Here is a 16,443-nt window from a genome sequence, read left to right as displayed (position 1 = left end):
ATATAATATCTATATAAAGAGAGAGCTAATATTTTATCTATATATCTCTCTCTATATATATAGAGAGAAAGAGAGGCAAGAGAGTAATGGAATTAATGGAATTGAGTATAAGTTATTTCCTTATTTTTAAGTAAGCTTGCAAACAGTGATTCCAGCTGGCATTCAGTAAAGATAAATCATATATAACAAATTGTATCATTGATAATACAAAACATCAAAATATAAAGAATAAGATGATGACATTGTGAATTTTTCAAAATTAGCAAATAGAAATACCCATTTAAATTATTTAAAAAAATTTGTATATAAGAACTGATCAACAGATATTTTATATTTTATAAGAAAGGTGTTTATACTTTTACAAGAAAATAGAAAAAGTGAAAATGATAAATTGCTTTTGAATAATACCCAAGACTATAAACTGAAGGGCAGATGTAGGCTACAGAGCAGAAAGCAGTAATTAAATTATGGACTCCATGAGGGCCACCTACTACAGGATATTGCAGATCCTTATAAAAATGACAGTGGTAGTGGACAGAAGCCAGCTCTCTGGAAAATAGTATCTCTAGGAAGGGGCATCCGTTGCCTTTGTTAATTGAAGACTGGATTGACGTAGGCAAATTTCTGAGAGAATGTTTGACAATGTCAAATGTGTGTGAAGAAAGAAGCCTGATATTGGAGACTCAGCTATTCATGAGTCAGAGTTAAAGAGAGGAAAGTTTTTAATTGCACTGGAATGCCTTCTGTCATTTGAAGCGAGCTGGATTACACAGTTTCTAAATAATCACACGATAAACCAAACCTATGGAATGACGTTCAACTTTTGGTTAAAAAATGAGCGCAGAGAATTTTGAAAAAGTAATGAGAACAGAACAAGGTTTTCTGTGACACAAATAGAACACAAAACAATTGAAAATGAAGTCAGCAGTGCTGAGATGAAATAAGATTAATGAACTAATAGTTCAATTGAAGTTTTTCTTATGATTCTGAGGACTAAGTTTATCATGTGAGCTTCAGAAGAATTTTTAAGTCAGGTGGTGGGATTTCAAAGTTAGATGAAAATAAATATAATTAAATGTACCCCAAGTTCACTTTCAGTGTTTCTAGTTTCTTCTATAGTTCTTCATTCTAAGGTTTAAAAAAGCAATGTTTTTTTCTGTATCAGTGTGTTTTTTGCCAAATTTTTCTTTACCTACAAAGCTAAAAGTAAAGCATTTCTCTTTTGTATATTTCTCCTGGTAAATTACTTCAATAGAGGCAGTGAGACAGTAGCTTACATTTTGTTAGTTCAAATATAAAAATTCTCTGTATTGTTCCAATTTTAGTATATGTGCTGCCGAAGTGAGCACCCAAATATAAAACTTTCTTACATTACGACACTCTGTCCCCAATTTTTCCCAGATCATTCTGGTCGGTTATTTATCTTTGTCTCTTATTAAAATTATCATGAATACTTAAGCTCACATAAAAGTTATGCCTATTATTATTTCAAGATCCAAGTAAGGAGCACTTTCTACCTTGATTCGATATCCCATAAATTTACTTGCACTCTAAGTGTACAATATCATACAATTAAAAAAAAATCTTTATTTTTAGTTACCGCCAATGCATGTATAGGTTATTCAAATATAAACTGTGTCTGTAAATTAAGAAATAGAAGATCTTGAGAAGTAACCCCAAAACTTTACTTTCTTTCAGATATCTCACATCCTTGAGAAAGAGACTTGTGGTAAGTAGCTATTACTCCCAATTATATCTTTTCTCATCATTCTATTAAAAATATATTAGTACTAAACAAGATAATGTAGTATGGTCTTAAAATAATTCAAAAATATTTTGCTTTATTTTATGATTTTTTTTTTTGGTGAAAACCAAAAATTGTAACTTCTCTGATTGCTTACTGAATTTTTTATAATCTGAAATTTAATGTGGATGAAAATATCTTGTTCATAGCCAAATACAATATACATTTTATTGATTGTTAGTTTATGATAATAGTTGACAAAACAGCAAGACAAAAAAATTGCTCTAAGGAAGAATATTTTTGTCTACTAACTTGAATATTTATAACATTTATTGAAAATGACAAGGAATACTGGTCAGTATAATTTGTACAGAAAGTTTGGACTAAATTAAACATTTAATAGGAAAACAAACTTTCATGGTTTACCATTGACTTACATAGACTCAGTCAACTAATAATAAGAGGAATATCCAGTTTGTATGCACACAATTATTCCTGTATGCAGAACCAGGATAAGCCTACCTGTGCTCATCTTACAGGAATGGAAAATGTGAGAGTACATCAGAAGCTATTACTGAGAAAAGAGACCTATCACTTTTGGGTCATCTTGAAAGAGCCCAGTGAACTGGAAAGTCTCTTTAAAGTGATGACAAAATGACCTCTTAAAAATAAAGACAACAAAATGAAGAAAGGCAAATTTATTGTTTGTAAGGTTTTATTCTTCGAGTGACCTGAGGAATGAGGTGCATACACTTCGAAGAATCTTAGTTGCTTGGTTTTGGAAAGCTTCACAGAGTTCCGCCTGAAACTCAAAGATATATCTAATGAATTGGGTTTAAAATAATTTGAAAGTTCTAATAAGTTTTGAATATAAGAAGTACACTGATTTTTTAATGTCTAATAATATTCACCCACCCATCCAATGGATGCATTTAAAAAACATCTTATCTTGCAAACTTGTTTATTGGCTAGCGTATTTCTTAAGTCTTCTTTTTCCTTCTAGCATGTATAACATGAAATTAGTGATTGGGAACTTAAGAGTAACATCAAACATTGAGAATTTAGTATTCTTGCTCTCTAGTCTTATTTCAACTTTTATTACATAAGAGTTTGAGATTGTGTATGTGTTTTCCTCCCTCTGAGTTAGCTAATTTTATTTAGGCCCCGACTCATGTAAATTCTCAATGAGCTAAGGAATTGTTAATTCTTCGTTCAGTTATAATGAAAAACTATGAAAGTTTCTGACAAATAGAGATGGAAAGCACTGTCTTTTCTTAAAATTGAAAGCACTTTGACGATATTGAATGGAGACACCTTTGAGGGCCAACTGAGAAGAGTTCTGCTTTTTCTCACCTGAGAAAGTAGACAGGGACCCAGTGCTCCTGGAGGTGCTGTGAGGAGTCTGAATCTTTCCCTCTGCTAGTGGACCTCATTTATAAGAATCCTCTTTACCTGTAAATGGCAGTGTCTCAATAGGTTTCACCTATTGAGAAAGGTGTCAGACTTGTAGTCAAAAACCTCTAAGCCCAGGCCCAAGTGTAGGATCTTGTATTAAATCGTGAGTATTATCTGGAATTATTTCCTTTTTTTGTAAATTAAGATTGTTTACTTAATAATCTCTTCAGCTGGTATATGAACACCTCTTACTGTGCAAGGAATTGGGGCAGCAAATACACAGCTGTTGACATGGCAGAGGTCATTTTCTGTGGAAATACTATTGCAGCACTCTCCACAGTTTAAATATTAAAGCAACATACGTGACTTTGCTTTATGCTCTCTGAAGTACCATACAAATTCAAGAAGTTCTGACAACCAAAGGCAGCAAGTTAAGGCTAAAAGTTTAAACTACAAACATTTCTTAGGTTCAATAGCAGAATGAAATAAAAGATAAGTGTAGTCAGACCTTGATTATTCACAGATTGGCTAGAATTTGTGATTATCAATGCCCTTTGATTCTCCTTCTTCTTCCAACCACCAACTATTGAATATTTCTCTGCTCATTAACACCTGGCTAGGAGTGGGAAGGTGAAATGCTAATCAACAATTTGGCTAATTGTTAGCAGCTATGATCATTTTTATTTTATTTCTTTTTTTTTTTTTTTTTCAAAGTTGAGATAGGGAAAAACTAAAATCTTTTACTATATTTTGGGCTGTGGATTTCTAAACTTTGTGTCACTTTCTCCTTCTTTTACTGAATAAATAAATTCAGATATTTTGTTTTTAGTTAAATATTAAAGTGAATAAAAAATCTAGTAATTCATCTGTTCTCCAGTGTGAATATAAGTCGACATTATGTGTTTCTTATTGGCCAATGTTTGGAAAACCTAAAAACCCCTACAAGGAAGCTTCAGGATTTAATATTTGCAACTTTAAGTGTAGCCATATATAAATAACTATACTTGCTAAGTGGATTTAGACTAATAGGGAATCAAGTTGAAGAAAATGACTTGAGGCTTCCCTCCCCTTTGCCTCTGGTAGACATTACAGGACCCTCCCCACACCAAATAAGGGGAAGAGAAATGTTCTGAGAAATAAGGGCACTAAGAATAAATCTGAGCTATCATGGATAAGATTACTTTCAATTCTTTATTTCACGTTTTCTGACATAGACCCCAAGATCTGTAATTATCTTAGGAAAACTGCGGGGGTTTAGACAGTACATTTTACTTCCTTATTTATTTATTTATTTTTGCCTATTTTTCTTTGGGGCGGGAAAGCTAGTATATGTGCTTGTGTGTGTTCCCCTTGAGTGCCAAAAAAAAAAGTGCTGAGAGTCCTGCAGAGATGAGGCTATTTTTATTCGAAGCTGATACTTTTGCCTGAGCCACAAGTGCTGCTTTGGAAAGGGCTCAGGTTGTTACCAGGGGGAGAACTCTGCAGAGAAGAGACAAAGTTCAACAAGACAACAAAGAAGCAGCAGAAACAGCCAGGAAAACGAAGAGCCCTCACGTTTTCACACAGAATCCTCCATCAGAGTTCTCCAATCCTAAAGTATTCTGCAAAGTACCACTTGACAGGAACTTTTGCCTGCCTCTTCCTTTCTCCAACCACCATGACTGAGATCACTGCTGAAGGTATTGCTACCATTTTCCAATAGTATCAACTAGAAAAAGAAAAAAAGATGGAAATTGACAGTCACATTGACAGTAAATGTGACAACTCTAGGTGCTGCTTTTAGATAATTGTCTTGATCAATGATTCTATACGGGATCAGAGAAGTGGATTTGGGGGCTGAGAGGCTGGCAGATCTGTGTATTGGGGGAGTGAGAAGAGATTTCTCTGAAATTTTGCATGTGGAAACTTCTTTGCTATGCCAAAGGCTCCACTAGTTACTAGTGTCACCCACACCTCTATAAATAGTTATGGTCATGTAACATTATGGCTGATATCTTACCTAGCAAAAATTACAAAGCTTGCAAGAATGAAGACCATGATGAATTTAAAATGTTGCATTTCATATTTAAACTTAGAAAAATGATTTTGAGCATTTCTGCCTTATGATATTTTAAAATGGAGATTTTATTTTTTTCCTTTATTACTAGAGTATATAGATACACACACATATATGATTCATATACAATTTAAGATATGTGTTCTTATAATTTTAAAATATATTTTACTATTGGTGGATATTCAGAGACAAGGTTTAGAATTGCACAAAATCACTATAGATAAATATGATTTTTAGAATAAAACAATTTAAAAGTGGACAAATTCTGATTCTTTTTACACAATAACATCTCTTTTCCCCCCTAAATAATGAATTCTATCTTTATATTAAAATAAGTATTTTCTATTTCAGCGCTTATTCTGAAAAGGTACATGCCTTAAGTAAAGCATATAATTTTCATTATTTGACCATGGTAGCAAATGTTTTACATATGCATATATTTACATGTATTACATATAATTATATATATTTCTTAAAATAAAAAGACCCTTTAAAACAACTGAAAAGTATTGAATAAAGACATAATCTGGTTGTAGCTGGGGTAAAAATTTAGGAGGTGGATCTAAAATTTGCTTCTGACAGCTGTAAGAAAATCAGACAGGTGGTGCTCTTGACAGCTTCCAAGTTGAATGCTGTGCTGGTTTGTTTTTAATCAGACAACTGAAAAATAGAATGTGTGATTTTGGCTCTTCGGGTAGACATTAGTATGGATACATAGTGATTTCAGAGTTGGAGATTTTCTATATTTATAAGGAGAAATGTCTTATTTGTACCTTCCATTGAGAAATTTAGTCTGATATCCCAAACTAACAAAAAGCAATTACTGAGCAATTTCTATGTATATCAGGCATTTTGCTCTGGATGTTACATGTGTTTACTTATTTAAATCTCACACAATTCAATTAAGTTGGCATTATTACCTCCATTTTGCAGAAATAGAAACTGTAGCTAAGATGTTTGGTGACTTGCTCAAGACCACAGTATTGCCAAAATTAGAATCTAGCTCCCTTAAATCTGATTTGTGTTTTTGTTTTTTTTTCTGTAAGAAGATATCAGGTTTAGTCTTCACCAGTTTTAGTTGAGAATTTGCTAACTAAATATAAATAACATTTTTCCTATTCCTTAGATATTCTGAGTCATATGGCCTTTAGTTTGTCTTAAAGAGCACTATCTATAAAAACTGCTTGCTTAGACCTGCATGAGTTATTAAGATACTTACGAATATATTCCCTACCTCTGCACAGGGCGTGGACTGCCAGCTGACTCTTGAGGTCACTTGGCCAAAACATGTTTGACTTGTCTGTAGATTATGCTCTGTAGACTTTTACATTTAATTCATAAAAATTTTTACAGAAGAATTCCTGAATATAAATTAGAACTTTTGTTTTTGTACTCTCTTCATGGGAAAGTTTAAAGTGTTCTTGGAAGACCTTATGGAGTCACTCATAAAACAAAACAAAACAAAACAAAACATTGAATTAGTAATAAATTAAAAATGTAAAAATACCACCTAGCTCCTGGGTGATGGTCATTTTTCTATTCCCTTAACAATTCATAGACTCTTGTCATCAGAACATCAATGATGTGTTTTTATCCTTTCAGAAATGTTTTATTAATTATACTTCTCAAATAAAAATTGGACTGCCTACTCAAATGAGCTTAACTTTTAAGTTTAGTACCATAGTCATTCTCGGGATAAAGTCTCTTACATGCTGCTCCATTTTGCACTTTTCATTGTCTTCATGATTCTCACTTTTTAAAAAAATGAATTTATTTATTTAAAGTAGTTTCACGTATACAGTACATTGGTTAGACATCTATAATGTTCATAAAACAATCCCCCCAATTGCTTCCTCCCTCCCTTGGCCCTCCACTTAGCCATCATAATAATGCTAACCGTATTCCCTCTGCCATGCTCCCCGTGCCCAACTCTCAACTACTAATTTGTACTTCTTTAATCCTTTGCTCCATTCTCCCAGCCTCTCAACACCCTCCCCTCTGTCCGTCACCAAATTGTCCACTATATTTGTAAGTCTGTTTTTGATTAGTTTGTTCTTTTTGTTCCTTAGATACCACATATAAGTGAAATCATATGCTATCTATCTTTCTCTGACTTATTTCACTCAGTATAATAACTTCTAGGTCCATCCATGTCATTGCAAATGGTAAGATTTCATTTTTTTTAATGGCTGAGTAATATTCCATTGTATATATGAACCATAATTTCTTTATCCAAACATCTATTGATGGGCATTTAGGTTGCTTCCATATTTTGGCTATTGTAAATTGTGCTGCCATGAATATTGGAGTGCATAGATCTTTATGAATTATTGTTTTGGTTCATGATTGTCATTTTTTGCATCCCATATACAATAGCCTTCTTTCAGTCTTTTATTAGAGATGTACTTTTGAATAGGGCCTTGATACAACCTGAAATATTCTTTTCTCTTATCTGCTATATTTCTTTGCCACGCTTTTGGACACATCACTGAAATGTAAGTACTGCATTAATAGCCTTATGATATCTACTGATTACTCTTCCTACCTATGTATCACAAAGCAAGCAGACACCTTGTAGCACTGAAGAAAGTTAGAGCTAGAATATCCCCTTAGAGAGTTCTAGTCCACTGTCCTCACCTCAATTTTTGGAAAACTGAGGCTCGCACAGGTTATATGACTTTCCCATAGTCACAAATAATGAGAGGAGGTCTGAGGATACAATTCACCTCTCCTGTGGCTTATCCTAGTGCTTATTCAACCATAATGCAGTGCATGTCTCCAAATCTTATTAAGTTCTCCACATATATTTCCACTGCATGTTTTAAGCTGGAATTCCTCATCTGACAAAAGAAAGGAGGTAATGCAAGATGTGGAATTGTTTATCAGGTACAGAGCAATAGATTAACTAGAATTAAGACACAGTTGAACCCCAAAGGATTTTAGGGAAACAACACCTTTTGATTCTGGCCAAGATAAATTAAAATAATTATGATGACATAATTATAACAATGTACATTTATTCAGAAGACATTAAAGGTCAAGTGCTGTGTTATACTTGTTATATGATCATTTAATCCTCAGGACAACCTAATAAAATACATACTTTATTATTGCTATTTATAGACTAGGAACCTGAGGTTTAGAAAGGTTAGAAATTTGCCTGAATTCACACAGCTGTTTATGGTGTAACCAAGATTCACACCCTCATCTCTGATTCCAGAGTCATGTTGACTACTTCTTCTTGCTGTGTGAGACCAATAGTCAGCCTAGTATTAATCAGAGGTTGATGGGAGCCTATACTAGGCCCCTATTATGGTTTGGCCCATGCTACATTGGGTAGGTTAGAGCTGGCCACAGACTGGATCAGTGTCAAATAGCACTAAGGTTTAAGACCATAAATAGCCTTCTACCTTTTTTTCCCCCAGAGGCCTCACTTATTCCTAGACAAATGCTAAAGTTAGCTTCCCTTTCTGAGGTTCATATGAACTTTCAACTACCAATTCCAGCATCTATTTGACAGAATATATCACTATATAAATATAACTTTTGAGTAATTTGATAATAAATGAATTTTAGTTAATTTTTAATAGCTTTGTAGAAAAGATGGAGACTTTTTAAAAAGTTGATAAAATATATAATGTTTTCATATTGCCAGTTAATTAATATACAATCAAATTATGTCCAGAATTCTTTCTTTCCCTACTATTAATTCTACCACATTTCACTGCTTCTGTTACAAACCTGTGAGGGGACTGATTTCAAAATTTACAGTAAAAATGGTCATTTATTTTACACAATGCACTACTTCGACAGAATCTATAACACATGAGTATTCTCTGTTGCTCTAAAAAATAAAATCAAGAATTCACAGCCAGACTATTTAATAACTATGTACCCAAGTTATATCACCTAGAGCAACAGATAGTAAAATCAAGAGAAGAAAGAGACTCAATCTGTATATCAGTGTTTGTCTTTCCAAAGCCAGGAGTGGCTACTCTGGCCTAAGAGGAGATAAGCTGTGAATGGGAAGAGAAGGAAGAGAATGAAGCACCAGGTTCAAGATCTAATTACTTCTGGGTTGTGTTCTCCTGTTCAAGAAAAGCAATAAACCATATATAGAATATCATTTGTAGTTCTAAGAATAGATTTTAAAATTGACATTGATAAGCCAGTATATTTAAAGGAGGACCATGATGGTGAGAGGCACAGTTAAATGAAAAGAGTTATGTGCAAGTTGTTTAAATACAAGATTAAATTTTTTTAATTTTAATTTTTTATGTAGCATAAAGGAAAATACAGAGCCCTTGGATGAAAGTCTAGAAGTAAAAAGGAAAACTTTTGACAAAATACAAGGCAAAACCTAACCAACCATTAAAACGATGGTTAGAACTAACTTTTCTGACTCAAAAAAAAAAAAAGGGAGCGCACGCGCGAGAGAGAAAAATATAAAGAAAAGAAGAAAAGCAATGAAAGAAACACAGCCTTCAATTTTTAAGAAATAGAAGGATGAGGAATATGCTACAAACTATACCATCACACAAAGTCAGCAAAATCCAGGCTATGGGAACCTCTACAGTACAAACAATCCAGTTCTTTCAAATCAGTTACTAGGAACAAAAAGATGCCAAGGAAGCCTATAGCTTAAAAGAAATGTAAAAATAGAACAACCATCATGTGTACAATTATTAGAATGTGATTCAAACAACTTTAAAAAATTCTGATGACGTAATTAGAAATTTGACACACTCTGGATGTTAGATAATATTAAATTTACTTATTTTTAGTGGAATAATCATATCATGGTTATGCTTTAAAACTAATTATTTGGAGATACATACTCAGATATATATGGATGAAATGGTAGAATATTTAAAATTTGCTTCTAAATAACATGCTAGCGTGGGATGTAGATGAAGTGTCGTTGTGTAGGATTAGCCATGAGTTGATTCTGGGAATGGTGATGAGTGTATGGGATTTTGTTATAAAATTCTGTCTTCTTTTGTGAATATGCAAGCCTCTCCTTAATAAAGAGTTAGGAAAAAAGAACAAAGCTGATGTTTTTAGTAAAGTAAATGATTTTAATAAGTTATTTTGTAATATATGTGGGTCAGTGAAGCCACTGTCCACCAAATTTATTTGTAAATGCATATTCCTCTCTAAATAGAATGGTCTGTTGTTATTGAAATGGAAAGCAAGCATGTTTGTATTAGACAGAGAGGTCCAGAAATGTATATTACATTTGTATTAGCAGACAAGAAAATAATGATATTTAAATATATTCATTGTAATGTGGGAATCTGGAGGTTAGTTTCATATCATTTCTCAAAATTATTAGTGACATTAGAGAATTAATTGGTAGCAGATCATTTTTGAGATGGTCCATGTTAAAACCCGAGATGTTAAAAATCTAAGGAGTCAATGTGATGCAAGGAAAAATAGTTCTAAAAAATGCGATGGTCAGGAACTTCATGTACACATGTTGACAGGGTATTAAGTGCTAAAGTCTTGCATGAGTATCTCTTTTAAATGTCACAGAAATTCTGAAAGGCTGGAAGCAGATATAACATAAATCTGATCAGTCTGACTCTAAAACTTCTTGATCTTCTGTACTGCTCAAATTTAATTTAGAAAAAGATAAGAAAAGCAGATTTTGAAAATGATTGGGTTCTATAGTTCATTGAAAATAAGAGAAAAAGTAATGCAGAGTTGAGAGAAGGCAGCATTAAAATAATTAAAAGCAGTGTGATAGACTAGAAAGCCTGTGACATTTCAAGTCACAAATCCGGGTTCAAGCATTAGCTCCACTACTTAACCAAACGTGGTCAGGGAAGATAAGGGCCATGCTGGGGTTGGGGTGGGGGTGGGGGTCATAAACTAGTGGGTAAGTCTTAATTAATTATGAATAGTACAAAAGAAACTTTTCAACTTAATATAAGATTATGCTAGTTGGCAAATTGTTTCTTTTTTTAATTGTGCAAAGCATCCATGATATCAAATCTTCATGAAAGTGAACAGAAAATATATCTTTGCAGTATCGGTCCTCAATGGGTTTCAGCAAGAAGCTTTTTATTGTGTCTTTTGTGGTCTGCAATAGTTACTATTTCCCGCCCTTTCCCACACACACACACACAAACACCTTAAGCACACGGTACCCACGGAAAATGTTTTGTTTGTCAGCTTAAATGCTTCTCAATTTTTTCTTATTTATTTCTGGTCATCATTGTGACTATAATTTAAAAATCATGCTGCTTTTAAAATGCAAAATGAATTCAGGCTATTCAGCTATTCCAAGGGCTTGGGAATGCTTAGAGAGTTAAAATCTCCAATGCTGTTTGCATTAATTTTTAATCAGTTAACAATATTTAATATGAGAGAAACATAAAATGGTGCACCTAAGCAATTTTAAAATCATCTACATTGACCTTTGGGTTGAATATATCAATTTGAAAAGAGAATGCATAGATGGTTAAGATTTTCCAGTTAAGCTTTTAGTTTTACAGTTACAGAGTTTAAAACAGTATTTTCTTTTCTTTCTTCCAATAAAAAGAAACCCTTTGGAGACATGCTTAATATATTTAAAAAAATGCATGTTTTCTGAAGTAACGTAATTCGAAAAGTGCAAATTAGAGGAAAACCTTTATCTGGTAACTGCATTAATATCACACAATAATTCCAAGTTTATAGAGTTTAGGTTCTGTTCAAATTAAAGTTCTAGGAAGATCTGTCGAAGTTAAGTTTTTTGGTTCCTCAATTCCCATTTTCTCTCGATAATGAATGCCATGCATAGTTTCTAATAGGAAATACTTATTTGAGTGTCACCTAAACATGTATTGCTCCAAGTGAGGGTTATTCAGAGATAGATGAACTAACTTCTTGATCTGAAATTATAGTATTTTCCTCCTTCAAAGGAAGTTAAAAAGAATGTTGTTGGCATATGTGTAATGAATAAAGTTCTCTCTGTAATAGTTATGCTCTCTAAACACCAAACCTATCTACATCTCTGTGCTAAAGCAAGCTGTCGAAGGCGCACAGCATTTATGATTTTGAGAGATCCTTTGGTATGTAAATGAGCTATTTCCTCATAAACAACAGAGTCCATTTCACTTATAATGTGCTTAAATATTACATATGAGTATATATGGTTTAGATGTTTTCTAATTTGGTATCTGAAGCAGGGGCTGGGGCATGTGGTCTTCACTTAAACAAGTTAAATATAATCTTTTAACCTAGGAGAAGGAAGATAATTTATATTGAGCAACCTGCTTTTTACAGGGGAAACTTGGCTTCATTCAGGTAGCATGAGGCTACAGCTCATTGTGATAAACTGGTTTTATTTTCATTACTCATTTGCTGCATCATTCTCCTCTCTCTGATGTAGGTCGCTAAAATGTTGAGAACACAAAAGGAAAAAAGAGCTCTTAATATTTAAAAGTTCTTTTAAAAGGGTCCTAGTATATTGGTGAGTGTGTGGATGTTAGAGAATCAGTTTCCACTTATGTTTTAAAATACATTTTTAGCAAAGTTTCCCTGGAAAATTTATTTTGCCTTTTGAACTAAAATCATCATGTAATTAAGAGAATTTTCTGTGGTAGACATTTGATATAATGTAAAGACAAAAATGGTAAATATAAAGTGATACTTCTTTGACATTCAATTCTGGAGCTATTATTTTTGTCCCTGGTTATTCTTATTTACTTATGTATAATGGCCTCAGGGAATAAGAGTGTAGTATAAAATCTGTGTTACCACAGTATGGTAAAACGCCAACCTTGTGCATTCAAAAACCACAGAAGTATTAGGCGTTGTACTTAGAGAAAAGCAAACAAAATATATCCATTTGAAATATAATAAAATTTTACATTCTATGATATTAACTACCAACCTATAAGTAGACTTATAAAGCACTAGGTCATGTCAGAGGTTCAGTTATAGTCAATACTTTATCACCTATTATATGCCAGGCTGAGTGCCATAAAATGAGGACATGAAGATAAATAATACAAGTTCCCTGACTCTGATATAGTAGATTGAAAAACAAGCAAAAAAAAAAAAAAAGCACAAAATAATCAGGAAAATGAAGATGGACAGATTTAAAAAATATGACTTCAGTTGGATTTATGAATGATGGGTATTTAATTTAGTTGAACAAAGTCATTTTATCATTCATAAATCTTATGATTAGTGAACACATTGAAACTTGCTGACACTAACTTTAGAATAATAAAGAGTGCTCAATTCTTGACTCTGATGATTTGCAATATACGTGCATTGGTGGGAAGGTGAAACAGCTTGCCAAAGATTAAGGAGGTCAAGAGCAGGTATGATCAATGTACAGATGAAGGAATAAGAGGTAGGTGGAGGTGAGAATTAGTGGTCTGTCTGTGGGATGAAGCCCTAGGATGACTAAGGTACAGAGTTACCTGGCTAAGAAATTGGGTAACAATCCTGGTTTAAATACTCTATTTTTGTTAAGGAATCCAGTTGCTATAGTATTGAAAAGGTTGGATGTCTTATGTTCCTGATTTATTTTGAACTAGTTGTTTTTTATGACCTCTAGTTTTTTTCCCTCCTATGTGAGAGATCTCCTACTATTTATATTTTAATTGCTGCTTTTCATGACCAAATACTCTACTTTGAGTTTAGTTTGTATTAATGAAGCTCCATTTCTAATTAATAAAGAAATGATGAAATAATACTAACTGTCAAACAGTTACTCACTAAATAAGTTTCTTCAGGTTAATAATGAGAAATCAGCTGTTAGATAAAAACTAATTCTATGGTCAGTGTTCTAAGCACTATGAGAACTAGTGTTACAAGTCAGTGCACTGTCTTGTCAAGATGTCCTATAATGGCATTGTATTAAGCATTGGAGCAAAGCAAGAGGATTTTCTAGATGATAAAGGCCTTCATCAAGGAGAGGCTTAAGAGATGTGGTCCTTAGTCTGAGGTTCAGAAGATATAATCAAGAAGTACCTAGAATAGGAATAACTAGCAATAAGTCAGCAGAATCCTCTAGAGACTTTGTACATAGTGACAGGAAGAGAAGTAATTAGAAAAAATAGTTTTACAGTTGCCAGAAGACCTAGTTTAACTATTTGGTTTCTGTCCAGTCTCTGGATTTGAAATGCCTGTATGTCTTATCTAGAATGACTGACTCATTATAGCCATCATCTAGCCTGGGGCCCTGCTTTTGAGTGACATAGGCGCTAAATACCCAGGTGTTTTAGAACATGGTATCTTATCTTTGTCCCATCATTCTATCATTCACCTGCAGATGGAGAGGGGCAAAACTGCTGATGCCCTGAAAGATATTTATTCACTTAATAAACACATACTTGTATATATGTTGGGTATTTTCTTTTGCCAGTAACTGTGTTAAGTCTGAGAATGAAATGTGAATTACATATTCTCAAGGAGAAATGAAATAATTGTATAAATAGCTATATGATACAAGGCTGTTTCCTAAGAAGTTCATAGTTTCCTGAAATAAGAACTGATAAAATTATATTGTAATTATATTGTAAAAGATGTGAGATAGATTTTTTGGTTTCACATCAATCAAGTCTAAAGTAGACAACATTTACATGTATGAAACAACTAAAAAATGAATTAATAACAAATAAATCAAGTGCTATGAGATATGATTATCAGAGAAATTTTAGAAGAAGGAAAATAGATAGATGAGGTTGGTTGATCAGAGATTCTTATAAATAAGTTAAAAATTGAAGGATATTTCTGAATGAAAGGACAGGACATAATGAAAAAGCAAAGAATTACATTTTATCAATAGCCTTAGATCCTAAAAATTCTAGGTTAATTTATTTAACAAACAATAATTAAATATATTTTTACTAAATTAATATCTTGGCCTCATGCTTTATGTTGAGTAATCAGAGGTGGAATAAACACATTCTATTGGCATTTGGGGCAAGAGAATGTGTCCAATATTGCAGGATAATTAGCATACAGTAGCACCCCTTACCATAATTTTGATTCCAGAAACAATCCCATGTGTTTTCCTATAGGGAATGCTAAACTACACCCTGGTTAACAACCGACAAGAACCTAAGACAAAGGTGAGCATAGGTGCTAACAGTTTTGAAGGAGGTAGGATCAAATATTCAACTGTGAGAAACTCCTGGCTTAGTTATCTTCTAATTTTATAGAGTAGATTCTTTTTAGGTTATGATGGGAGATGTAGGCTGGTGGAAAGGTCTTTTTAATATCCTCTATTCAGTTACCAACTAAGAGTTAGTGTACCAACTAAGAGTTAGCATACCAACTATTGGAAAGTTATTTGGAATAGAATGAAATTCTTACTGAAATATAATTATATTTGGCTGCCTTGATTTACTATTTATAATTCTACAGTAGAAAGAAAAAAAGGACGTTAATTTTAAGGAAGTGTGGGGCAAAGAGATTCACAAGCTAAATGGAATGACATGATTCCCTTTTGAGAAAAATCGGTGAAAGGTGATGGCTTATTTTCTGTGTCCTTGAGCTAATGAGTTGATAAGTGACAGCATAATTTGAGGAAAGACACAGGTGGAAGCAGCCCTGGTGGGTAAACTGAAAGACAGGACTTTGCAAAATTGCCTCATGTAGTTTTACAGAAACTAAGTAAACGAAGGTGGATTACATTTCTTTACTTGATAATCACCCTATGTTGTAACATGTTGAACTCTACATGTCTACTTAGAGTACCTCCAATGTTTTTTTTTTTGATCCTTTCTATCACTACCAAAATGACAAATGTGTTTTCCAATTATGTAGGAACTCAGTTAAAATTAAGTTGTTAGGTAACGCTGACCTACCTAGAAGCCAAAATGCACACGAACTCTATAAGTAAAAAATGAATTAGATAACTGTGGCAATTTTTGAATAATACTGTCCCACTTGGTTTTCAAGAGACCAGCCATCTTATCAGTTCGGTGTTAAAAGAAATATTATGAGTCACATAGTTTTTAAAATGTTTGAAATTTTTTCTTTAAAATTCTTTTTGTAAAATATTGGCACCGAAAGCTGCATAAGTCATTTATATTTATTTATCGTTTACTAAACAGTAATGGAGTTGACATCCACATAACCAACACCCAGATCAGGAAACAATATTTCCATCACCTTTGAAGCATATTCCCATCTGCCCATCCACCAACTGACACTCACTTTGGTTTTGCTTCCCAATCAAACATCTCTTTCTCCAACTTTTCCCTCAGAGGAAACAACTATTCTGACTTTTTTGATAATC

The 16,443-nt window shown here is 33.1% G+C and overlaps 1 protein-coding gene across 1 annotated transcript in view; it reads left to right on the top strand.

Moving 5' to 3' along the window:
- The first annotated feature begins 4,671 nt into the window (after positions 1–4,671).
- TRDN (triadin) overlaps positions 4,672–16,443 on the top strand; it is a 110,890-nt gene continuing 99,118 nt past the window's right edge. Inside the window, exon 1 of the mRNA XM_006926138.1 lies at positions 4,672–4,818. Coding sequence (XP_006926200.1) covers positions 4,797–4,818 — 22 coding nt within the window. The 5' untranslated portion in view covers positions 4,672–4,796. The remainder of the gene's footprint in view (positions 4,819–16,443) is intronic.

The sequence above is a fragment of the Pteropus alecto genome, unplaced genomic scaffold (assembly GCF_000325575.1).
Source record: "Pteropus alecto unplaced genomic scaffold, ASM32557v1 scaffold79, whole genome shotgun sequence".
Classification (NCBI taxonomy): domain Eukaryota; kingdom Metazoa; phylum Chordata; class Mammalia; order Chiroptera; family Pteropodidae; genus Pteropus; species Pteropus alecto.
Note: the sequence above shows the minus strand (reverse complement) of the source record. Positions and strands in the feature narration are given on the sequence as shown.